The following is a 26,683-nucleotide window of genomic DNA, read 5'->3' on the forward strand; positions in this document are numbered from 1 at the left end:
AGTACCTGGGAGCCCTGTTCGACACAAAGCAGGGCAAGGTGTTTCTTCCCAGGGAGCGGGTGTGCAAGCTTCAGAGTCAGGTGCGCCGGTTATTGTCTCTTCGGCTTCCGCTGGTTTGTGATTATCTGACGGTTTGGGTTCTATGGCCTCAACGCTTGCTTTGGTGCCCTGGGCCTTTGCCCACCTACGTCCGTTGCAATCAGCGTTGCTTTCCCGCTAGAAGCAAGAGTAAGCGTTCCATCTACTGCTGTCGCTCCCAGCTCAAGCGAGGGTCAGTCTACGCTGGTGGCTAGAAGCGGATCATTTGGCGTGTGGAGTGTCACTGCTCGTGCCCGACTGGACGGTGGTATGTGGTAAGGTATGTCTTTTTGCGGATGACACTAAGATCTGCAACAGAGTGGACACGCCGGAAGGAGTGGAGAGAATGAGACGGGATTTAAGGAAGCTGGAAGAGTGGTCGAAGATATGGCAGCTGAGATTCAATGGCAAGAACTGCAGAGTCATGCATATGGGGAGTGGAAATCCGAATGAACTGTATTCGATGGGGGGAGAAAGGCTGATGTGCACGGAGCAGGAGAGAGACCTTGGGGTGATGGTGTCTAATGATCTAAAGTCGGTGAAACAATGTGACAAGGCGATAGCTAAAGCCAGAAGAATGCTGGGCTGCATAGAGAGAGGAATATCGAGTAAGAAAAGGGAAGTGATTATCCCCTTGTACAGGTCCTTGGTGAGACCTCACCTGGAGTATCGTGTTCAGTTCTGGAGACCGTATCTCCAAAGAGACAGAGACAAGATGGAAGCGGTCCAGAGAAGGGCGACCAAAAAGGTGGAAGGTCTTCATCAAATGACTTGTGAGGAGAGATTGAAGAATCTAAATATGTACACCCTGGAGGAAAGGAGGAGCAGAGGTGATATGATACAGACTTTCAGATACTTGAAAGGTTTTAATGATCCAAAGACAACGACAAACCTTTTCCGTAGGAAAAAAATCAGCAGAAGCAGAGGTTACGATTTGAAGCTCCAGGGAGGAAGATTCAGAACCAATATCAGGAAGTATTTCTTCACGGAGAGGGTGGTGGATGCCTGGAATGCCCTTCCGGAGGAAGTAGTGAAGACCAGAACTGTGAAGGACTTCAAAGGGGCGTGGGATAAACACTGTGGATCCATAAAGTCAAGAGGCCGTCAATGAAGAGTGGGTGGCTCGCCAGAATGACGGCTACTGCCTGGAGATAATACCCTTATTCAATAAACATACACATGGGTACTGTGACTCCAACATCGCTCTAAGCTTCAACAGCAAGAGAAAATGTGGAAAAAAGGATTTGCACTCACAAAGCGGGGTGGCTTGTTACGGCGGTTACTACCCCAAACCAAATAAGCCTGATACTTCACTTTCAATGCATATCCAGCATAGCTCTCTGCTTCAACAGCAGGGGAGAAGAAAAACTGATACTTCATGCATATCCAGCATAGCTCTCTGCTTCAACGGCAGGAGAGAAGAAAAAATGATACTTCACGCATTTCCAGCATAGCTCTCTGCTTCAACGGCAGGGGAGAAGAAAAAAATGATACTTCACGCATATCCAGCATAGCTCTCTGCTTCAACGGCAGGAGAGAAGAAAAAATGATACTTCACGCATATCCAGCATAGCTCTCTGCTTCAACGGCAGGAGAGAAGAAAAACTAATACTTCATGCATATCCAGCATAGCTCTCTGCTTCAACGGCAGGGGAGAAGAAAAACTGATACTTCACGCATATCCAGCATCGCTCTCTGCTTCAACGGCAGGGGAGAAGAAAAACTGGTACTTCATGCATATCCAGCATAGCTCTCTGCTTCAACGCCAGGAGAGAAGAAAACATGATACTTCACGCATTTCCAGCATAGCTCTCTGCTTCAACGGCAGGGGAGAAGAAAAACAACCAATAAGGGCTGAATAACATAGTCTGGGTAAAACAAATAAGCATGGGTGTAACTTGTTTATTGTGGCGGTTACTACCCCTACTACCCCTAACTAATCAAGCTTGATATCTCATTTGGATGCAGCTCCATCACGGCTGTCTACATTAATGGTGGGGGTGGAAGGGAAATAGAACCAAAGAGCTAAGAGAAACAGATAAGTATGAGAAAAAAACATGTGTGAAGCTTGCTGGGCAGACTGGATGGGCTGTTTGGTCTTCTTCGGCCGTCATTTCTATGTTTCTATGAATTGGGGGAGAAATGAAGGAAAACTGACCTGCCTTTGGCTTTCTTCTTTTTTTTTTTTTGTAAACAAACTTGATTCACCAACAAACAGAAATTGTATAGAAACAGGGAGAGAATACAAATTCTACAATCCTAGGGGAGCTAAGGCTCCCCAGCTCCTATCTGCTGGAGTGAGAAGAATACTGAGAGCTTATACAGCAGCACCCTCGAAAGTTCTGTTCTGACTCCATCTGCTGGATGGGGGACATAACCCACAGTCTGGACTGATCCTGGTAGGTATAGGGAATTCTTGTTCATTCTATTCTGACCTAAGGAAGAGAGTAGTAGCTTTCAAAAGCTAGTCAAGAAATATTTCAGTCCAATTAAAATATATCACCTTGTGTATATATTATGTTTTATATTTAATATGTATTTCTGTGCAAGAATAGCAAATACTCAGAGCGTCTATACAAGAGAGGAAACCGGAACCAACCTTGCCCGGGCAGCAGAGACTTTTGCTGGTATTCCATAAGATTTTAGACCACTTATCCTGAAGTACACCGCTATCCGGCTGTAACCCATTCTGTGGTATAATCTTCCCCTTTAGCCGCTGATATGGGACTGTTTCAAGGCGTAGCGACCACCCAACTCACAAAGCGGGAAAAATGAAGCAACACCAGTGTTGCCAGGTTTTCATGAAAGAACAAGCACTTTTCTCCAAAAAAACAAGCCCAAAAAAAGTCCAAAACACGTGAGATTGAAACTTTTTATTTTTATAGCATTTAACGCCCTCGCATCATTTCCCTCTCCCCACCCCCCTCCGAGCACATCTCTGGCTCCCACACACTCATTCCCCCCTCCCTAACTCCTCCGAGCACATCTCTGGCCCCCACACTCTCATTCCCCCCTCCCTAACCCCTCCGAGCACATCTCTGGCCCCGCACACACTGATTCCCCCCCTCTGAGCACATCTCTGGCCCCCTCACACTCATTCCCCCCTCCCTAACCCCTCCGAGCACATCTCTGGCCCCGCACACACTGATTCTCCCCTCCGAGCACATCTCTGTCCCCCACACTCTCATGCCCCCCTCCCTAACCCCTCCGAGCACATCTCTGGCCCCCACACTCTCATTCCCCCCCTCCCTAACCCCTCCGAGCACATCTCTGGCCTCCACACTCATTCCCCACTCCTTAACCCCTCCAAGCACATCTCTGGCTCCCACATACTCATTCCCCCCTCCCTAACCCCTCAGAGCACATCTCTGGCCCTCACATACTCATTCCCCATTCCCCACCCCCACACTCTCATTCCCCCCCTCCCTAACCCCTCCGAGCACATCTCTGGCCTCCACACTCATTCCCCACTCCTTAACCCCTCCAAGCACATCTCTGGCCCCCACACTCATTCCCCACTCCTTAACCCCTCCAAGCACATCTCTGGCCCCCACACTCTCATTCCTCCCCTCCCTAACCCCTCCGAGCCTCCACACTCATTCCCCACTCCTTAACCCCTCCAAGCACATCTCTGGCCTCCACACTCTCATTCCCCCCTCCCTAACCCCTCCAAGCACATATCTGGCCCCACACACACAGATTCCCCCCTCTGAGCACATCTCTGGCCCCCACATACTCATTCCCCCCTCCCTAACCCCTCCAAGCACATATCTGGCCCCACACACACTGATTCCCCCCTCTGAGCACATCTCTGGCACTCACATACTCATTCCCCTCTCCCCACCCCCCTCCAAGCACATCTCTGACCCCCACATACTCATTCCCCCCTCCCTAACCCCTCAGAGCATATCTCTGGCCCCGCACACACTGATTCCCCCCCTCCCTAACCCCTCAGAGCACATCTCTGGCTCTCACATACTCATTCCCCACCCCCCACCAAGCACATCTCTGGCCCCCACACTCTCATTTCCCCCTCCCAACATACTAATTCCTTCCCTCCTGATACCTGGCTGTAGCTGCACACTCTGGATTCCTTTGCTGTTGCGCTCCAATGCTGTGCTGCTGGCCTTCCCGTTCCGCCCACGTGCGATGCTGTGCTGGCTGGGTCTGCCCACAAAATGTGTCGTGTGCATCAACAAGACTTGCATTCTGCTCTGATTGGCTTACTGCTGCAATATAGGGATAGGGTGCGCCTGCTATGGACAGCTTCATCGCAGCAGCAGCAGCCAATCACTGTAACATGATTCAGAGCACAAGTCCCGCCCAACAAGCCAAAAAAAACGCGACTGGCAGAAAAAATAGCCCAATTAAAAGCAACCCGCGAATCGGAAAAAAACCCCGCGAATGACTACAAAAAGAAGCCCAATCTCGCGGTAAATAAGCGAGGTTGGCAACACTGAGCAACACTCTCAAGAAAAATACATAAAGCACCCGCACCCACGTGACGCAAGACGTCTCCCCCAGCCCAGCAGAGAGCGATGACGCGCAGTCTCCGCCTGCCTGTCGCCCTCGTGACGTTCACGATCTCCTTTAATCTCGTGAGATTTAATCAAAACAAAACTAAAATGGATAAATATTCTCTCCAGTGTACAGTACTGGTTCCAAGAGCGAACCCTTTGGAAGACGACATCTGACAAGCTGCAAGAATGACTGAGGTGTTTTAGCGACTGCTTTACAAGTATTTTCCAGCGTAGGGCGTGTCGCCATGACGACGCATTCCAAAGGCTCCCGGCTCAACCAATGAGGTAAATGCATTCTATGGCGTTGTAACCAATCGGGTGACGCCCAGCGCTCTTTAAACTCTGTATGCTCGGCTTGAGCGCTATGTCTGCTACTTATAGCTACCTTTGCTGCAGTGCCTTGAAAAAAAAAAAAAAAAAAAAAAAAAAAGTGGTCCTTTTAATTTTGGGGAGTGGGGACCCTGTGTTTTACCTTTTTTTTCAGAAATGGCGGCTCGTTGTGCTGTTGTAAGTAGGCAATGGGTTGTCTTTAATTTCTGTAGTAGCTTATATTTTGGTTTCCTTGTCTATTTAGCTTTCTATTGAAAACGCTTAGTGTTGATGTATAGTATGAAGTGGATTCTAGCGTTATTATAAAATCCTTTTCCGCTAAATCTGTCTCCCGGCTTTGGAAGTCGACTAAAGCCCAGATCGTTCAAAAATTAAAGTAGATTTCTGGACTTTTTTTTTCCCTTTCTAGTTTAAGGTATTCAGACTTCTATATAAAAGTGATTATTTCATTCTTACAAAGAAAGAGCTCTTTAATGTTTTCCTCGGGTGTCTTATTCCCTATTAAAAGGCTTGGGGGGAGGGGTCTACGTAAGCTTTAAATAGCTTTATTGTATGGGAAGCTTTCTGTCTTGACCCGGGGATCACTTTACTATTGCTTATTCTGCTTTCTCCATATTTGTCTCAATTTGCAGAATACCCTGCCTAAACTCTTTATTGGTCCCGTTAGGCCTCCTATGGAAACTTTTCTTGGTGTTAATTTCTGCCTTTTCATGATTAAGAACTATGCTTGTTCTTGATGTCACGACTTGGGGAAAACTGCTCCAGAATAGTAGAAGTACACGTGGAGCTCCGTTCTACCACCTATGGGAACTTGACCCACACTACGATAGCCAGAATAGTAGCTTTGTACTTGGAATAACTATCCTGGTTCTGTATTGGATTACATAGTTCTAAGTTAGAATTTCTAAATGGAGTTTTGTTTTTTTGTTTGTTTTTTTTGTTTGCTATTTTTTTGTGCTAAATACGTTTCATAAAATAGCTATTTGGCCTTCAGCGTTACAGATCTGGGTAATGCTGTGTCTAGGTCATATTTTAAAAATAAAGAACATATAAACTTTTAAATATTTTAATTAATTAGGTCTGTATCTAGCTTTCAAGGGCACTTTCTCTAATGTTGGGGTACCACAATTGAAGGGTGTTCATGTAAGATGCTGTATCGACCTAATAATTGAGGTCCCTCTAAAACAGGGGTGGGCACTTCCGGTCCTCGAGGGCCACAAACCAGTCTGGTTTTCAGGATATCCCTAATGAATATGCATGACATAGATTTGCATACAACTGAAGCAGAGTGCATGCAAATCTCTCATGCATATTCATTAGGGATATCCTGAAAACCAGACTGGTTTGTGGCCCTCGAGGACCGGAAGTGCCCACCCCTGCTCTAAAACTTGCAATGTAATTGCAGCTAGTGCATATACGATAATCTTATTTATTTATTTATGGTTTTTATATACGGATCTTCTTACATTATATGTAAATCAAATCGGTTTACAGAGAACAGTTGAAAAGCTTGCTTGTGGGCAATTACATATAACAAAGAACTTTTTAGAGTAACATATTGTATAACTTTTTGAGTAACAATTAAACATAAGATAAAAATACATGGCTAAACATAAACATAAGAACAAAATATACATGGCATAAGAAAGTCTTATATGTCTAAATCCAGGGGGGGAGAGAAGAATAGAGGGAGGGGGATGGAGGGGTTATATAGTTGGAGCGGAGAGGATGTAATAAGGGTTTGTTGAAGCAGCTTCTTAGAAATCATGGAAATGCTTGGCTGAATAGCCAGGTTTTCAGTTTTTTCTTGAATGATTGGTGGCAGGTGACTTGTCTGAGTTCTGGTGGTAGTGCATTCCAAAGTGAAGGACTTGCTGTGGAGAAAGCCCTATTTCTTAGTGGAGTTTTGGTTTGAGGGATGATCAGGGTGTCTTGGTAGGCTTTTCTGATTGGTCTTGTTGATTTAAAGGTACGGAGTTGATGGGTGAGATCGCTAGGTGCTATGTTTAGGTATTTGTGAGTGAGGGTCAGGACTTTGTAGGAGACTCTGAATTTAATTGGAAGCCAGTGTAGATTGTAAAGAATGGGCGTGATGTGGTCTCTCTTGTTAGAGTTGGTCAGGACCCTAGCTGCAGAATTCTGTACCATCTGGAAAGGTTTGATGGTGGAGGCTGGTAATCCGACTAGTAGCGCGTTGCAGTAGTCTATTTTGGTCAGGATAATTGATTGCAGGACGAGGTGGAAGTCGTGAGCGTGAAGTAATGGTTTAAGCTTTTTCAGTACTTGTAGTTTGAAAAAGCATTCTTTGGTTGTGTTTACAAATTTTTTGAGGTTCAGCTGATTGTCTAGCAGAACGCCTAAGTCTCTTACGTGGGATGTATTTTTAAGGCTGTCTAGGATTGGTGTAAGTGGATTTTGATGAGCGGTGTCTTTTTGTTGTTGATCTGTTATAATGGGTGTGATCTCTCTTTGGATGAAGTTATCTTCCTGTGAGATGATGAGGTATTCTGTTTTGTCCTTGTTGATGACTAGATTGAGTTCGGTGAGGAGAGTGCTAATTTTTTGAAAGCATTGTTCCCAGAACATTAGAGATAGTTGAAGGGATTTCCTTATAGGGATGAGGATTTGTATGTCATCCGCGTAAATCATGTGTTTGATTTTCAGTTTGGATAGGAGGAAGCATAGGGGAAGAAGATAAATGTTGAAGAGGGTAGGGGAGAGAGATGACCCTTGAGGGACTCCCGTGTTAGAGCTGTTTGCCTGTGATTCTTTGTTATTGATTTTCACTTTGAAAGATCTGTTGTTGAGAAATGAACAGAACCAGTCTAGGGCCATGCCTGAAATACCGATTGCAGCTAATCTGTCAAGTAAGATAGTGTGGTTGACCGTATCGAAGGCTGCAGAAAGGTCGAGGAGAATGAGGAGGTGAGGTTGTCTTTTTTTTCTGAGCTTAGGAAAGCTGAGTCCATGAGGGATATCAGCAGAGTTTCTGTGTTTAGTGTTTTTCGAAATCCATATTGAGAAGGTGCCAGAATTTTGTGATCTTCCAGGTAGTTCGTGAGCTGTTTATTTACTATTTTTTCTAGGATCTTTGAGATGAAGGGAAGATTAGCAATGGGACGGAAATTCGCTGGTTCCTCTGTAGACAAATTTGGTTTTTTTAAGAGAGGTTTCAGTATAGCTTGTTTGAGGGAATCTGGTACGATACCTTGATTAAGTGAGCAGTTAATGATTTCTGCTATGGGTTTCGCTATGGAGTTGGGTATTGATATGAGGATGTTTGATGGTATAGTATCCAGAGGATGCGAGGAGGGTTTGAGTTTCTTAAGAATGTTCGTAACTTCAAGTGATGTTGTCATCTCGAAAGAGTTGAGTGATGCTGAGGTCTCGAAGGATTCCAATCTGGTGTTCTGCTGAGTCAGCAATGGGGTGGTGGAAGAGTTTGGCATGTGAAGTTTTTTGGTGAGTTTGATGATTTTTTCTTCGACGAAATATGCGAGTTCGTTTGCTTTGGAAAGCGCTTTGTCGTCTGGAAAGGATGGAGGGGCGGAGACGTAGGAGAAGAGAGCTCTGGAGTCAAATATAAAGTGGTGTATTTTTTTTGCGTAAGTCTTTTTTTGTTTTGAAAATGGTGTTCCTGAACTTGTTTAGTGTGGATTTGTAGATTGCTTGGTTCTTGGAGGTGGGATTTTTGCACCAGATATGTTCTTTGTTTCTAAGTTCTAACTTGATGGCCTTTAGCTCGGGTGTAAACCAGGGTTTTCTGTTGTCTTGATCTTTGTGTATCACCTTGGTGGATAGAGGGCATGTTTGTTCGGCTACTTTGTTGGTGATGTCTTGCCAAGAAATGATGGCTGAGTTCACGTCGGAGAGATTGAGCTGTAGTAGTTCTTTATCCAGGGAATTGGAAATGGTTTCTGCTGAGCATGGCTTCCTGAAGAGGATTTTGGATTTGTGGAGGGAGGGTGGTGGAAGCTCTGCTGTCTTGAGGTTCGTTGTTATGATAAAGTGGTCCGACCAAGGTACGGGCGTGCAAATTGGAGGGGATGATGGGGCTATGCCTACGTTCACAAAGATCAGGTCCAAAATGTGTCCGGCTTTATGGGTGGGGTTATCTATGATTTGTTTGAAGCCCATGTGTTTGAGAGCGGAGAGGAAATTTTCACAGTTGGGGGAGTGTTTGTTCGAGTCCACATGTAGATTAAAGTCTCCCATTATTATAGCTGGGGAGTCATAATTGATGTGTTTGGTTATGAATTCTATAGTGGGAGATGGGTCAGCCTCTAATTTTCCTGGGGGGGCATAAATGAGGCATATTTGAAGTTGTTTGGATTTAAAGCATGCCCCTTCAAGGTTTGAGTTTGAAAGGGAGTGTTGCAGCGTTATCTTTAGGTCTTTTTTTGTGGCTAAGAACAGACCACCTCCTCTTTTTTTCGGTCTGGGGATCGAGAACATGTCGTAGGTTTGGGTAGGCAGTTGATTTAGAAGTACTGAGTCCGTGGGTTTTAACCAGGTCTCAGTAATGGCACAGATATCTGGTTTGTTCTCTGTAAGATGGTCATTAAGAATATGGGATTTTTTTGAGATGGATTGGGCGTTGAAGAGGGTCAGAGAGAATAATGAAAAGCCCAGTAGTTGTGTGACTGGTGAAATTGTAATAGGGATGAGTCTCTTCTGTTGTAAGGGCAGTGTTTTCTGCATTTTCTCTTTGTATTTGGAGGGTATGATGGGGATGGTAAAGCTGTGCATTTTTGTGGGTAGGTCACTCTATCGAATGAAGAAGAAGAGCTGCATAATAGTTTGTGTCCAAAAGTATTGTTTTCTCTTCCCCCCCCCCCCCCCCCCTTCCCTCATGAAAAAATGTGCTTTTGTGCTATTGGTCTTTGTTCCTACCACCATAGAGATAGGGTTATCTTTCAAATGGGCTAGTCCACAAACTGACTTGTCAGCAGAGGATTTATTCTGCCAAGTTGTTGCCCCTTTTTTTAGGGCTTAATATGAGTGGCAAAATACTGCTGAATTTCAGTATCTTCACCTGAGGTATGCTAATACAGTGTTTCCCAACCCTCTCCTGGAGGCACACCTAACCAGTCAGGTTTTCAGAATATCCATAATGAATATGCATGAGAGAGATTTGCATACATTGGAGACCCAGGGTATGCAAATCAATCTCATGCATATTTATTGCGGCAATCCTGAAAACCTGACCGGCTAGGTGTGCCTCCAGGAGAGGGTTGGGAAACACTGTGCTAATGTATTAAACATAAGCTGTAAGGAATCAGGTAGGCGAGAATAAGGTAAAAGTAAAATATGTTTATTGATATACAATCTTAATAATTCTAAGTATTAAAGGTATACAGTTCTAAGCACTAAAATATACAATTCTAAACATATACAGTTCTAAGAACTAAAGTATACAGTTCTAAGCATGTACAGTTCTTAAGCATTAAGAACAATTCTAAGCATATTCATCTGTATCCGTGCACAATATTCTGGCCAATACTCACAACACCCTTTTCATCAGCCTGCCTCAGAGAGAGAGCCCACCACAGGCAAAAGGGGTCCCGTCCCTTTGTACGTCTACAAAGGACATGCAGCACTTTGCATACCAGCAAAGTGGAAGTATGTTTCTCGCTCTCCCCATTTTGCAGCCATAGCTGTTCGTCCTTTATAGTCCAATGTCAACAAGTGTGCGTGCAGGATAGGATTACTCACTATCCCTGCCAGCAGTTCCAGTCTAAACAATACTCAAGGATAGATAGTCAGGTCATCTTCACTCCAGGCCGAATGTCAGTGCTGCAGCTGATTCTGCAATATCCCTTACATTCCACCCCTGAGTAATAATGTCCTGCAATCCACAGTAGTGGAAGAGGCTATAGTAAGAGGGTGTGGTCAACTTAATTGGTAACACAATGGGTACAAATACCCATGACAAGTATGATAGGGTGTAGGAGCCAATTTAACATAGCGGAGCGACCGGTCGTCATTGATTTTGTGACTCAAAGAATGAAGATGTTCAGCTACAAATAGAGTTTGTGACAGACTTAATTAATGAGAGGCAGTGTGCTAATCTATATTTACATAGGTTAAAACAATATGTGTATTAAACACTGGTCCTTCAGGACTAGCAAATATAGAAAAACAAGGGCTACTATCAGATTTGCAAGAAAAGCTCTTTCTGAGTAATGGGTCAGAATATCCTTATCAATACCTAAGCCCCATCTAAACTGCATGGCTCTGGAGTTTAACTGACACAGAGATCTGCCCAATTTAAAACAGTAGCAAGGCGAGCCTGTGGCCTGCCAGGAGTATCCACAGTGATTGGTCTCAGTATCTTGAATCTTCTATCATCCATTGCGATCTCCATTCTTCTTGTTGTATGTGGTTGGCCTCTCTGACTTCTGGGGGACGCCCAGCTCATCAGGATATATATATAGGCCACCTTTCATTGATTATCCAGCATCAGGCCTACTGCGCTCAGTATAGCCTGCGTCCATATGTGCAGTTATTTGGGTGCCTCTCCACCCCTCGATGAAGTATGGTCTTAGGTCCTTGCTCAACGGCCTCTCCCACTGGCAGCGTACAGCCTGCTAATCTCCTTCTCTTTTAGGTATCTGGAACAGTTAAACTCAGGTGTAGTACATACTCCCCCACCCCCTGGTGGTGCCAAAAAAAGAAAACAACAAAAATTACTGTTTCAAAAATCTAGTCTAGGTCTTTCTAAAAAAAAACTATTGTCTGAACCATTAACACAGAGAAGAGCAACTACAGAGCAATAAAACTGCATCAATTCAGTATCATTAACGTGAGAATCAAAATAGTAACAATTGCAAGTAACAGTGTGACTAGGTATTACTGAGTGTATCACAATCATATTTCATCATAGTTATCAGTTATTACATTTCAAAGAGATATACATATTACTTAAAAACAGTGTCTATGTAAGGCCACCCCCATGGAACAAGGAAATTCTGAGCACTTCAGTCCATAAAATGAAAGATTCAAGGTATCTTCTGTGGCAAAGGGTGGGAAGACTTCAAGTTATGAGGTCAATGACAAATGAAGTGAATATGTCTTGCAGCACAGCACTCTGGAAGCTGTCCTCTAAGTACAGCCGCTGCACTCTCAGCACTAATTCAGATGTTTGTGTGTATGGATTAATACCTGATATACGATGAATAAAAACCAAAATTAAGTAAATAAACTCTACAATAAACATCAATAACTTCTGGTATGCAATAATCCCTATATATACACTATTCATATGGATATCCAATATTATTTCATCATAAGTCAAAGAAACAGCTACATAATATCTAATCCCTTTGTTTTCCCACTTTTCTATAAAGTAATACAATATTCAGACAAAAGCAACCCAGATGCTTAGACATCCTTTCATTCAAACTGTCACACATCTATTCATTGCACAAAAGACAAAACAACAATTAACACATATTGTGAGCTCAAAAATTAAATCAAAAAGTAAAGTTAAACCAGAAAAAAAAAACTGGAAAATGTTGGCCAGGGTAAAACAAAAATCAGAATTCTGTTTAAAAGTGGAAAAGAAAATAACCTGAAAAAATCTGAAAAAAGAAAGATATCAGTCTCACTTCTTTCATGGCAGGAAGGCTGTCGACCTGGAAAATAAAATCTGGCATACAACAAACAGGTCGATACTGTAAGACCGCGGGAGAGCGGACGAACGCCCGCTCTCCCGGCGCGCGCACCAGCCCTTCGCCGGTGCGGGCAATTCAGTATTTAAATGAGGTGACGCGGGAAAAATGGGGAAAAGGAGGCGCTAGGGACACTAGCGCGTCCTTAGCGCCTCCTTTTTGTCAGGAGCGGCGGCTGTCAGCGGGTTTGACAGCCGACGCTCAATTTTGCCGGCGTCGGTTCTCGATCCCGCTGACAGCCACGGGCTCGGAAACCGGACGCCGGCAAAATTGAGCGTCCGGTTTTCGGCCCGACAGCCGCGGGCCGAATTCAAATGTTTTTTTTTTTGTTTTTTTTTTTTACTTTTGGGGACCTCCGACTTAATATCGCTTGATATTAAGTCGGAGGGTGCACAGAAAAGCAGTTTTTACTGCTTTTCTGTGCACTTTCCTGGCGCCGGAAGAAATTAGCGCCGACCCAAAGGTCGGCGCTAATTTCTTAGAGTAAAATGTGCGGCTTGGCTGCACATTTTACTTACTGAATCGCGCGTGCATACCTAATAGGGCCCTCAACATGCATTTGCATGTTGAGGGCCCTATTAGGTGCCGCGGGTGGGCCGCGTGTTTCCCTCCCCTTACTGAATAAGGGGTAAGGGAAAACACGCGTCCAGAGCAGGCTGACAGTGCGCTCCGGAGCACACTTTACTGTATCGACCTGAAAATTATTATAAGAATGATTACAGTCAAATTATTTCTTATTTCTGTTAAGCCTCAAGGAGGCGCTACTACAAGGCACTCTAACTTGGCCTTGGTCTTAGCAGGGACAGCTTTCTTCTTTGCCTTCGGAGCCACTTTGGAATAATATAAATTCAGTTAGCAGAAACTCAGATCTCTGCCCTCATTGCTGAAGAGAAAAAAAAAAACAAACCTGTACTTCTGTGAAACATAATAAAAGCAATTGGAATTTGCAAGGAAAAGCTTGTGGGGTTGCTTTACTAGCTAGACCCCCCTTCAAGCCTGCTCAGCTTCTTAAAGATTTTGCTGACAGTGTCTACGGGATGGCCCCCCTTCTTGGAGTGGAGAATTACGGACAGCAGCACTTGAACCTTTACCTAAAGTAATGATGGGCAAGTACTGTTATCTAGTATACTAGGCCTTGAGCTAGAGACAGCTCTCCTACACAAGCTGATTCAGAATTGTGTTTTCATAGTAGGGAAGACAAATACATTCCGTTCTTTTGGGTAAAACTATACTTGCAAGTAATCAAGTCACCCCTTAGCATAATATACTCTAAAACATTTTGTCCATAAAACTTTAGCAGTGACTGCTTCACTTAAATGACGTCAGAAGCTATTGTTGTTCAGTGCACTTTTCTACAGTCAATAAACTCTGTCTTCATGTAATGACACAAACAGAACACATAATGAGAGAACCACAGACAAAAAACAATTATCGAACATTAAAGTTCAAAAAGTAGGCCTTTTAAAAGTAAAAACAAAAATCTTTGGATCCAAAATTAAGCAAAAATCAGAATTTGTAAAACAGATCTGTTCAGAAAAACAACAAAACAAAATCTAGGAGAGAGAAAAAACCCTCAGCTTCCTGTACAGCAGCTTTTATTCTTGTAAGTCTGTAAAAGAAAAATCTCACATACAAAGAGAGGCTAATTCTAATCTTTTAAATCACATTACAAAGTATTAAATGGCTAGCTATAAGTAACTGAGCAGCACCGTTAAGGTTAAAAATCACTACTTTGATTATCTTCTAACTAAAAGATTCTAATTGCTTAATCACGGAAACCAGAATTGTTTACAGACCTTCAAGTTTAGTCATGTGGGATAGATGGGAGAAAGAAAACAAAGTTTAGTCTCTCCCTGCTTCTGTAAAATCTTTTAGCTAAATCTATAGCTGCACAATTAAAATATTACAAGCTTTTCATTAGGTTATCAGCTGAGGCCACATAGGGGCCTTCCAGGAAGGGAAGGTAAATACTGAAAGTAAAATCCAGGGGTTTGTGACAATTTTTTTCTGTATGTCCGTTTCTCAATAACAAATGCCACAACTTCTAGGCTTCCCTTCAACATCCTGTCACGGATGTATGCAATGGCGGATTTTCACTCCCCCCCCTCTCTTCTGGATCATTTGCTCCTCTGTTCGCAGTGGTGTTTATATTACCTTATGTTTCATTCTTATCAGAGGAGGATTTGGTTTTATGGTGTTCCCAAAGGATTTCTAAGTCTCACTTAAATCAATCTTACACTGCTCATAGTGATGTATATCTTTTGCCAAATGGGCAGGAAAAAAAAATATTTTTTTTCTCCAGTTTTTAGCCAATCTTAAAGCGTTGTGACCAAGCATTTGTAATATTTAACAATAATCATATGAAGGCTGTACTCATTTTTGAGCATTGTGGCATGGATATACTTAGAAATCTTATTTCTATATCACCAAAAGAATTTGTCTGCTAAGGCATTAGAATGCCATGGATTCTTCCCAAATACTGCTGCTCTAAAAAGTGCTTTTTCTTAGTTGCTGCTTTTAATTCTAGTTTAGTGTCCTTGTGATTCCTAACAAACGACACTTTCTGTTGTCACAATGCTAAAGGTAAATACACACAGAATGGGATACATAATCATGACACATTTGTGTAAGAGCTGCAGAGCAAAAAAGTGTTCTACTACTGCAAAGAAAGGAATGATAGGGGCAATAAAATGTAACTGAGTGTTGCCAGGCACTCCCCTTTCCCTAAACCTGGTATTGTGTGTTACTGGGGTATTGTGTGCCACTGGGGCATCTACCCTGTCTGCTGTTGTCTCACGACACTTTTCATTCTGTCCCTCAATTGTTCTTAAACACTTGTCTAAAGGTTTTAAAGAGGCTGGGTCATTATGCTGATAGCCACAGGCTCCAAATGTTTCATTAATCTGTTCACGGGCTGGGGAATCTAATTCTATAACGGGAGTACAATGAACTCTGCTCGTGATATCAACCCTAGCAGAGTTCCCTGTAGGCTGATTCAGTAGGGGGACAGTGGGGGTTGGGAGTTGGTGCTCTGAAGTTAAATTAGGAGTATATCCAGCTGCCTTTAAAGGCTGGTCACTAACTTTCTGTGTCTGTATAGCGGGAAATTCATGCCCCATTCTATCTTGCTGTGTGAAATCTTCTAACACTTGGGTAGCCTCCTGTTCTACAGCTTGCCGAACAATAGGGCATGCTTGTTCGACAGTATTTATTTTTGACGGGGATTCTACTTCTGCCTCCTCTGCGCTGTCTGTATCTGTGGAATCCCAAATATTCCCGTCCCATGTTTCGGGATTCCATTCATTTTTCATTTTATTCACTTGTCTACGCTTTCGATATTTATCCTGTGCCACTGACTGATAATGGTCTGCTTTCTGGGAAACTGTTTCTAAGTGGCATCGCAACATAATGTTGTCTTTTAGCAGACCATCCATTTCTTTTTCTAGTTCAGCTAATTTCAATTGCAAGCTGTGCTTTTCTTCGTGACACTTTCTGTATCCTGTCAGTAAAAGACAGCCACGTCTTCCTACTGCCTCTAGTTCCTTCCCTTTTTTTACTGGGACCTCTTGTAATTTGTCAACAATATTTACAGGCTCGCTACCTACATCCCATGCCTCTGCCAATCCCATATTCATTGCCCATTCCTGAGCCAGCACAGAATAGGGAGTTTTTTCCCATCCTGGGATTTTAACATCCACAGGAGTAATAGGTTCGGATGGCTGCTTTGTTTTCCTTTTAAATAAAGCCTTTTTAAATAAAGCCATCCCACCCTCGTCGCCAAATGTAAGGAATAAGGTAAAAGTAAAATAATATGTTTATTGATATACAATCAATAATTCTAAGTATTAAAGGTATACAGTTCTAAGCACTAAAATATACAATTCTAAACATACAGTTCTAAGCATGTACAGTTCTTAAGCATTAAGAACAATTCTAAGCATATTCATCTGTATCCGTGCACAATATTCTGGCCAATACTCACAACACCCTTTTCATCAGCCTGCCTCAGAGAGAGAGCCCACCACAGGCAAAAGGGGTCCCGTCCCTTTGGACGTCTACAAAGGACACGCAGCACTTTGCATACCAGCAAAGTGGAAGTATGTTTCTCGCTCTCCCCATTTTGCAGCCATAGCTGTTCGTCCTTTATAGTCCAATGTCAACAAGTGTGCGTGCAGGATAGGATTACTCACTGTCCCTGCCAGCAGTTCCAGTCTAAACAATACTCAAGGATAGATAGTCAGGTCATCTTCACTCCAGGCCGAATGTCAGTGCTGCAGCTGATTCTGCAATATCCCTTACATAAGCTAAGCCTTTTATATTTTTTTTTTTTTGTGCTGAGCACATATGTAATGCTATTGGGAGAAACAAGTGGCTCAGGTTGTGGCAAAAGTCCTACTTTTGTGCAGAAAGCATACTCTGAGTACATTACGTACACACAATGCTTTCAGTGTGAGAAAGTATATAAAGCATATTTTATGCATGCAAAAATAATTTGTGAATAAGACATGTTTGGTGTGTAAAATCCTGACTACAGGTCCTATAGCACTGGCACTCCTGTTTATACCCATAGACTAACAGCCTGGGAACTTTATGCCACCTCTTTCCAGTGCTAAGAAAGCATACATCTCTGCATGGGGGGGGGGGGGGGTATAATAGTTTGCATTAACCTATGAGAATGTTTTCCCAATCCTCTCCTGGAGGTATGCCTAACTAGGTGGATTTTCAGGATATCTTTAATAAATATGCATGGAATGATTTGTGTACACTGAGTGTTCAGTGCATGTTAATATATCTTGTGCATATTATGCTAGTCCTGAAAACCTGACTGGATAGGTGTGCCGCTGGGGGGGGCAATGCAATACGGTGCGCTGAGATGAGTGCACTGTTAACCTGCAGTCGGACACGAGTAGAATAGACTAATCAATCCCATAATGCAATAAGGGGATTAGCGCATATTCAACGCACGTCCAACATGGAGTGAATCTAATAACGATCATCAGATGCAAATGCATGTGAATGAGGCTATTAGGCATTCACTCCCGATGCAAAAAAAAAGTGCATCTTGGATGCACGTTTAACTGTCATCTGTTAACGCCTGCCTGTGCTTTTCTGTACTGCCTCCTACTTAATAGCATTGTGATATTAAGTAGGATGAAAAACAAAAGAAAAGTGGAAAAAAAAGGTCTGTCCATCACAAAAACCAATGCCGAGATTATCGACGTCTGTTTTCCTTGCCTCAGACGGTAGTCATGAAAACCTACACTGATAAAGTCTGCGTCGGTTTTTGCATACGGCGGTCACGAAAACAGATAGTGCATCCTTGCTAATGCGAACCCAAACGCGGCCCCCTAATTTTAGTATTGCATGGCACCCCTCCACCCCCTTGGTGCCTGGGGCACATTAAGAGAGTGAGTGCTGACTGTTCAGTGCCCGCTTTCTATGTGACTTTATTGCATGGACCCCTGGGTTAGTGCCTTCTTATGCAGATCCCCCTGTACCCATTTTTGTGCAAAACGTCTTGTTGCATTGGCAGTAAAGCCTTTGCAAAACGACTTATTAAACTGTATACTCTACCAAGTGCCTTATATTCTATCAGGCTCTTTAATTATGTCCTTTAACCTTTAGTACATTGGCACCTAAAGTTTTCTCCCACTTTGTCTATGGGAAGTGTAGTAACAAATGATGTAGGTGATGTGCTTGGTATTTCCATTAAATTTATTAGCAAATTAGTTTCACAAAAAGCTCCCAAACTTCAGATGTACAATTTTATCTAACAAATACATTATTCCTAGTAATCCCTGCCTGCATTTCCCTCCTGGGTGTGGTAGTGTAGGTTTTGCACAGCTGGGATACTATCTGCTTGTGATATTTTTGATGGAGCATACAGTTCACTTTTTTCAGCCTGTCCCTTCTGGAAATCCTAACCAAGCAGGGTGGGCTACTTTACTATGGAAAGCCTCTGTTGGCATGGAATGTACTAATGCTTAGGGGTGTGCATTCATTCCCTATGAATTGGCAATCCACAACATATATAAGGACATATTCATGGGGAAGCAAAACGTGTAGCAGTTCCCCATGAATACAACAAATCTTCGGCCATCTAAAGGAGCCAATTTAAACAAACCCTCCCTCCCCCAAGAGTTACCAAAACTCCCTGGTGGTCCAGCAGGGGGTCCGGGAGCCATCTCCTGCACTCACACCCTCAGCTGCCGGTTTCAAAATGGCACTGATAGCCTTTGACCTACTATGTCGCAGGGGCTGACCAATGGCATAGGTAACCCCTGTGACATAGTAAGGGCAAAGGCTATCTGTGCCATTTTGATTACTGGCAGTCGATGGCCCGAGTGCAGGAGATTGCTCCCGGACCCCTGCTGGACCACCAGGAGCTTTTGGCAAGTCTTGGGGGACCCTCCTGACCCCGACAAGACTTGCCAAAAGTCCAGTGGGGGTCTGGGAGCAATCTCCTGCACTCGGGGCCGTCGGCTGCCATAATCAAAATGGTGCCGATAGCCTTTGCCCTTACTATGTCACAGGGGCTACCGGTGCCATTGGTCAGCCCCTGTCACATGGTAGGAGCACAAGATGGCACCAATGGCCATGTAACAGGGGCTGAGCAATGGCACCGGTAGCCCCTGTGACATAGTAGGTCAAAGGCCATCGGCGCCATTTTGAAACCAGCAGCTGAGAGTGAGTGCAGGAGATGGCTCCCGGACCCCCCGCTGGACCACCAGGGAGTTTTGGTAAGTCTTGGGGGGGGGGGGGAAGATTGTAGTCAATTTAATTTTAGCCGTGACGAATAACAATTAACAAATGTATCGGGGGGGGGGGGGGACGGGACCCTTGCCGAATGCAACGTATGGCATCCCTCTGCACATCCTACTAATTCTTGTGATTTATTAAATTGCAGATGTGAAAGGCTAGTGCAAGTCTTCATAAAGCCCCTTGAATACTTTACCCATAGACGTATCTAACTGCGGTTCATATTGTTCCCTAATCTTTATCTTTCTCCTAGACCAATAGCGAAGTGGATTATGCCATCGGAGGTGGCATTCCTAAGGCTAAAAGTCAAATAACCACAAGGAGGGCTGCTCTGGGACATATTGTTACCAATGTTACTGTCGGGGAACCTCAGGCACATAAGGTAAGGTTCTGATAAGGATGGAAAAAATAGAGAACTTGAGGTGCAGCCAAAATGTATAGGTTGTGGCGTTCTTTTTTTAAAAACTGTTCCTCAGCCTTGTGTTGTAGGAACTCGTAGACTAGTGGGGTTTACACTACTGGATCTAAAATGCAGTACTTGTATGTATTCCACTTCAACTTTTTTTTTTATTTGGTAGAATTTCAAAGCACCAGCTGAAGTTACAAAACTAGTAGCTTCTAAACCAACAAAAGTGACACAGAAACCTGAACCTAAAGCAATGACCACTATTCTTCAGAAGGTAAATATTTCAAATATGGAAACTGTAGAGTCTTGCATGAGGTCTTTTAAAATGGTGATACTAGCAAATCTTTAATTTAGATGCTGAAACTTTCATTTCATCCCTAAGGTCAGTATCAACTAGCTTCATTAAAAAAAAAAAAAAAAAAAAAAAAAAAAAAAATCCTCCTGTTGTAGGTCTGTGAGTTGAGAATATTGCAGAGATAGTTTATGGGGTAGTTATGGCTTATTACTAAAAGTTGATAGCTAGTGGCTGTCTTCTATTGCAATGAACCCCCCCCCCTGATTGGGGGGGGGGTGAGATTAACTAACTGTAAGAGAAGCTGAGGGGTGATGTGTTAGGTGATAGGAGCTTGAGAGAGAAAGGTGAAGCATGCTGGGGTGGAGGGGGAGGGTAAACAAAAAAGGTTGAGAGGAGAGATGGGGTGGTACTAGAAGTGAGAATCATCTGATATCAAGATCCACATGGAGAAACAAATGAGTCAGAAAATTATGTAGGGGGGGGGGGGGGGAAGGTATGAGGAGACGGGGAAACTATACAAAAAAAAAAAAAGTGTAAGCAAAGACAGAATAGATTCTAACTACATGCAAAGGTCTGAAACTTGTTTGAAGATTTTTGGTGCTAACTGGGTAGAGTCAATGATGGGAATAAGTGGGGCTGATCTATTTGTTCTTTAGCCTTTCAGTCACCAGAATAAATAAAGCAGACTTTACTGGAACGATGGGAGGAGGGTGAATAGTAGTGTTGCCTTTTGGTTTCCTTCTTGGAGGAGGAGAGCCCTTGGTATGATGCCCAACTCTCGCCCCTGTAACTAGATACCTGGAAGGAAGGGGGAGATGCGTTCTTGGCCCAGTATTCCACTGGTTTGTTGGTTTGTCTCGGAGCAGTTTGTTTTTGAGACTTCCAAGTGTTGCAGATTCTGTTCTGCCATTAGGTGACTTTCCTTGCAAACTGTCCCTCAACCTAGAGGAGCGATGCATGCATTGCTTCCATTGTATGCAAATTTATCTGGTATTCATTGTGGATGACCTGCTTGTGGCCGAGGACCGGAGTTGGCCTCCCCTGCTCTAGTGTTCATAACCTTAAATTATGCTCCGAAGAGGCCCATAATCCTTTGCAAAAGGAAAGCATTTTCAGGGGCAAGATAAAAGCCCTGCTACATTGTCTGCAGGCCAGAAACTTGCTCCTGTGGGGTTCCTCTGCATTTGAACCTAGTTATCTAAAATAGCTGCAGTTCTGAAAATGTTAGATCTTTTTGGTACTGAGGGTCATATGTCAGAGCAGCCTCAAATGTGAGCATGTAGTGTCTTTTTTTTTTTAATTAGAATACCCAGGGGTGATTCTATGGTGAGGCAGTTGCTTCAGGTGGCAGAATTGTGAGGTAGCAAAAAATCTCTCAGAACGCTGCTGTGGCACCTTCCTCAGCCTGCCTTAGCTCAGGCTGGTGGTGGCTAAAAATCAAAGAAACCCCATGTGAGAGAGTCAGCTTGTGTGATTTTGTGGGTGCTAGAGGGAGACTGGGGGAGGGGGATGCCATCTCTTCCCTTTCCTAGGCAGCAGATTGCCTTTTTGAGAATACCTATTGAATATTTCAACCTGAATAACTTCACAGGGTTTGCAGAAGTCTGCATAGTCCAGTTTATCATACAGGCTTTTTTCCTGCAAGACTAAACAAATGGTATCCTTAGAATAACACTTCCCAGCTGTGTCCTAGAGGCACGCCTAGCTGGCCTGGGGATATTCACAATGAATTTGCATACACCTTTTGTATACATTGGCGATCCTGTCATGCATACCATGAATATCCTGAACCAGGCCAGTTAGTGTGCCTTCAGGACTAGGTTGGAAAGGTACGGACTTAGAGGCTGATCCATTCTCATGGCTTATACTCAGGTTCTATTGCCAGCTCCTGTGGATGTGTCTATGAAAGAAGAGGAACTATGCCAAGCTTTTTCAGATACCCTACTTAATGTGGAGGATATTGATGCAGGAGATGATGGCAACCCTCAGCTGTGCAGTGAATATGTAAAGGACATATATGTTTATCTCCGAAATTTGGAAGTAAGTGTTAGACCTCTTATTATGGAAATCAGTCAGATTTTTTAACTGATTAGATAGAAACATAGAAATGACGGCAGAAGAAGACCAAACGGCCCATCCAGTCTGCCCAGCAAGCTTCACATTTTTTTCTCATACTTATCTGTTTCTCTTAGCTCTTTGGTTCTATTTCCCTTCCACCCCCACCATTAATGTAGAGAGCAGTGATGGAGCTGCAACCAAGTGAAATATCAAGCTTGATTAGTTATGGGTAGTAGGGGGAAGTAGGGCAATTTCAGTTCAGTTAACTTTTACTGAAGAGAAGTAGGATTTAAACTGTAGCTTTCATTTAATTTGAAATGAAAAATTTTATTGTCCCCCCCCCCCCCCAGACTAGTCTAGATGCATGGATCTTCTTTCCTACCAGCAGATGAAGACAGAACAAAAGCTTCACTGCACTCTTGGCACTTAAGCAACTGTGCCACCTGCAGTCTCCCAGTATTATCTCTAACCGATGGTAGGGATGTCTAACCTGGGATCAAACATTCTGGTGTGAAGAAATTGCTTCAAAGGGTGTTGGGTCCAATTTTGGGTTATTCTTCTGGTAGTGTAGGGGTAATACCTTCTGGTTGTTCTGAATGGTGTGATAGCTAGTGGGACTAACTCCCTTAGACTTGGTCCTCTTCCTCCCCTCTGAAGCTCCTGACTGCCTTCATAGAAAGAATCTGCTTCAGGGAACTATGAACGTTTTTTTGGCTACTATTGCGTGTTTTTAAGTGACTGGGAGTAGTTTGAAGGTGGCCAGCAGGAACCTGCTGGGGGAGGGGGCTGGCCTATTCTGGCTCATATTGGTATGCCTGGAGGATTAGGATTTTTTAAATATTCATTTCTCCAGTTCCCATGTGGCATTTTGAAGTTAAGATGGCTGCATCTGGGCTGTGCAGGAAGTACTGCATAGCTTGTGGACACCAGAAGGTGACTTGTTCTTGGGCTTTTGTAACATGTGCAAGGGAAGGCTGTTCAATCACAGAGGTTAAACAGGGAAGAACATAAGGTTACCATTCTGGGTTAGAAGTGAGGCTCAATCAAGTGCCTCACTCCAACAGTGGTCAATCCAGGATGCAAATACCATGTTACTAATGCCAGTACTAAGTGACTGTTTCTAAGTCAATTTCATTAATAGTATGGACTTCTCCAGGAACTTATCAAAATTTTTTAAACCCAGTTATTCATTGCCATGTCCCCTGGCAATGAATTCAAGAGCTTAATGGTTCATTAAGTGAAAATGTTCACATTTGTTTTAAATGTGCCACCTGCTAATTTCATGTTAAGCCTCTTAGTCCTTAGTAATTCACATTTACCCATACTAGTTCTCAAGGTTTTTGTAGACTTTATTATATATCCCCCCCTCCCCCCTCAGCTGTATGTCTCTTGCTCCAAAGATGAACAGCCCTAACATCTTTAGCCTTTCCTTTTTTTAGGAGAGGAGTTCTAACCTCTTTATCACTTATCTGCCCTTCACTGAACCTTTTCCAGTGCTGCTATTTTATTTTTTTTTCCCTTTGGCAACCGGAATTGCATCTAGTACTAAAGGTGCAGAGCAATACAGAGGAACTAGGACATTCTATTCATGACTCCTTTCCTAATTTCTAACGTTCTGGTTGTGGTGGTTTGTTTTTTTTACTGCTGCAGAGCACTGAGCTATTTCAATGTATTGTCCACTGATGCCCAGATCTTTCTTGCATGGTAACTTCTAATATGGAACCTAACCTCATAACTACAATGTAGGCTACTTTTCCTTATGTACATCACGTTACACTTTCTGTTTTCAATTTCATCTGCCATTTGGATGCCCAATCTCCTGCAACTTATCGCAAGCGTCCCACTTTCATGTACAAACTCTTGGTCCATATTTGAGTGACCAGGAAAGGGGAATTTCTGGCATCTCTTGATGTTTTGGAGGCTTCCCTGCACATCCCTATCCAGAGATCATCAGATTGTTCAGGTTTGTAGTATTAGGAGGGCATTTCCAGTTTCAAGTACTCCCCTTTGGCCTAGACATGGCTCCATGCGTGTTTACAAAGAAGATGGTGTTGCTAGTGCTGACCTTGCACAGAGATGGCATTCTGGTACATCTGTATTTGAGCAATGTCTGAGGAGATTGATTGGGCTGAGAGCAGGGTAGTCACTCTCCTACAGAGCCTAGATAGGATCAACTTGCTCTTGGTGAAAGATACTCCAAGCTCAGATTGGTTATCTGTGAGCTTGTTTTCCTTACCATGGAAAGCCAGTTACAACTTCAAGAGCAGATGCAGCAATTGTTGCAGTTAAGACTTCCCAGAGACTATGATCTATAGTATCTATGCTGGATTTGGTCCCCATGAATGTTGCAGAGATCTCTTCTCTTGCATTGCAGTCCTTAATGACAGGAATTTGAAACTGGACATCTTTGGGGCAGGGGATGCAGCTAGTCTTTCCTGGCAGCTGTTGCAGCACAGCTTGTCAAGGGGCATGGAGTTGGAATCCTGTATGGGGATGACAACATCAGTTTGACAAGCTGAGGGGCTATCTGTCAAGGACAAACCATTCAGGCAGGTCTGTGATGGAGGCCACCTAGTCAGTCATTTGTAAACCCAAACAATCTGGAGTGTTGCTGGTCTTCCATCCCCCAGATCAGAAACTAGACAGTGATAGCAGTAGCTTATATAAACAAGCAGGGAGGAACAAAGCCTTGCAGTTTTCTTTGAAACAGTATTGCTCCACTGGATCAAAAGGCATGTGACTATGTTCTTTGTTTTGTGTGGCCAGGGTGGAAAATGTACAAGCAGATTTTGAGTAGGCACAGGCTGGATCCTGGGGAATAGGAGTTAGCAGAGAAGGTATTCTCTCTCATCAGGTCCACGTGGGGGATGCCTGGTGGACTTGATGGTTTCAAGTCAGAACATGGTGCTGAGGTTCTTCAGTGGGAGATGAGACAGGATTGGAGGATTTCAATGCTGGGGTTCAGGCTTGGCCTCAGGAAGCTCTTCTGTCTGTTGTGCACCCCTTGCCTTCTAAGGGTGTTGAAGCTGGCAGGCCAATTTCATTTGGATCATGTCCCTGGATTGCCATTTCAGCGTCTGAATTACTTGAAAAGGGGTAACTGCTTCTCTCCTGTGGCCTGCCACTTAAGAGGAAAAGGTTGAGAGAGGCTGTTTGAAAGAGGTCATTACCACTTGTAGGCCTCTTTCTGGCTTGCAACCATCTATACGTGTTGGAAGGTGTTTGAGTCTTGGTATCAAAAGTAGAGTTGGTTTTTGGTTTGGTTTTTTTAGCCTTTTTCAGGCTTCCATCCTGGAAATATTCTTGCAGAAAGGCTTGCAGCAAGGCTTAGCCTTATTCTCTAAAGGTGCAGGGTTAAGGTTTATGGTTCTATCGCTTTGCCAACTGGATGTGGCCTGTTTTCTGAGGAGCATGAAGCATGTTGTACCCACCCCCACTTCTTGTTAAGATCCCATGGTGATACCACCAGTTTAATCTAGTGTTGAAGGCTCCTATGTAAACCTCCCTCTGAGCCAATTAGGAAAGTTTTTTTCTAAAAGACCCTTACTCTATAAAAAAAAAACCTGTTCTTAGTAACTATCGCTCAGCAAGACGTATTGTGTAGGGATCCTGTCAATCAGATTTTGGAGACTGGGGGTGGTGTCTAAAGTGGTTTCAGCGGTTCATCTCACTCAAGTAATTTGAGGTGCTGGCATTTAATAGATCAAAGGCCATTCAACAGAGTGGAATAAGGATCTTCATATGCTCAGGTTTGGTTTCTTCTGAGAGATTTAAAGGTCTCATAGTTTTTAAGAGATCAGGTAACCTTTTTTGTGCTGTTAGTGGCCGTATGGGCAGAAAGCCTCTCCTATTGCAAGATGGATTAAGGAAGCAATTGCATCAGCTTACATTCCTTGGGGCTTAAGTGGCATCCTCAGGGGAGCAGTAGGGCAGGCATGTGGTGCTTATGGTACACAAATGTTAGAGGGCTTTTCAGGTTTGTTTAGGAAGGCTTGAGGATGTCCCATGTGTCTGGCCTAGTTTGGGGATGATGAGGAAAACTGGTTCTTTCTCTGCATTCTGGCAGGTCATTCCCCCACCTGTAGGTTATGCCCTTCTGGCAGCAGATGAAGACTGAGCAAAAGGTGACCATGTGGTTATATAGCCCTGCCAGTATTCTGTCTCCAGAAAATGGTGGGCATGCATTTCCCTATGGCTGGCTGCATAGTATAAAAGAAAAGGAAGTACAAAAGACATCACAGATGCTACAGCTATGTAACACCACTTGCCTTCTGAGGTGATAACATTTGGTCCCTCCCTCAGAGTGCCTTCAGTCTGGTAGCTTTGGGTGGTGTGGACTTAAAATTTAATTAGCAGTTGCAGGCCAATAGGCTCAGCAGTGAAGGCTTTTGCCCTCTCCCCCTGTAGCTGGGACCAGTTCTGCTCTCAGCTAGGGAGGGCTGAGCTCAGGTACTTTATATATTAAAAAAAAAAAATCCGTTTTGGCCTTCTGCTCTCATCTCTGGGGAATTCTGTGAGGTATGGCAGGTAGTTCAGGCATAGTGGGTTGAGGCTATGCCCTATT

General features: G+C 43.6%; 1 protein-coding gene across 3 annotated transcripts in view; it reads left to right on the plus strand.

Annotated features, from left to right (window-relative positions):
- Nucleotides 1-4,697: 4,697 nt before the first annotated feature.
- The window catches only part of LOC115080795 (G2/mitotic-specific cyclin-B2-like), a 63,183-nt gene continuing 41,197 nt past the window's right edge, over nt 4,698-26,683 (plus strand). The window contains exons 1-4 of one of the 3 annotated variants that reach the window (XM_029585205.1): nt 4,698-4,883; nt 19,614-19,742; nt 19,939-20,040; nt 21,934-22,101. In XM_029585205.1, coding sequence (XP_029441065.1) covers nt 20,020-20,040; nt 21,934-22,101 — 189 coding nt within the window. In that variant the 5' untranslated portion in view covers nt 4,698-4,883; nt 19,614-19,742; nt 19,939-20,019. Of the gene's footprint in view, nt 4,884-4,984; nt 5,106-19,613; nt 19,743-19,938; nt 20,041-21,933; nt 22,102-26,683 lie in introns of those variants that run through there. The other 2 variants (XM_029585203.1, XM_029585204.1) reach the window with 2 other exon arrangements.

This window comes from Rhinatrema bivittatum, chromosome 19 (assembly GCF_901001135.1).
Source record: "Rhinatrema bivittatum chromosome 19, aRhiBiv1.1, whole genome shotgun sequence".
Lineage (NCBI taxonomy): Eukaryota > Metazoa > Chordata > Amphibia > Gymnophiona > Rhinatrematidae > Rhinatrema > Rhinatrema bivittatum.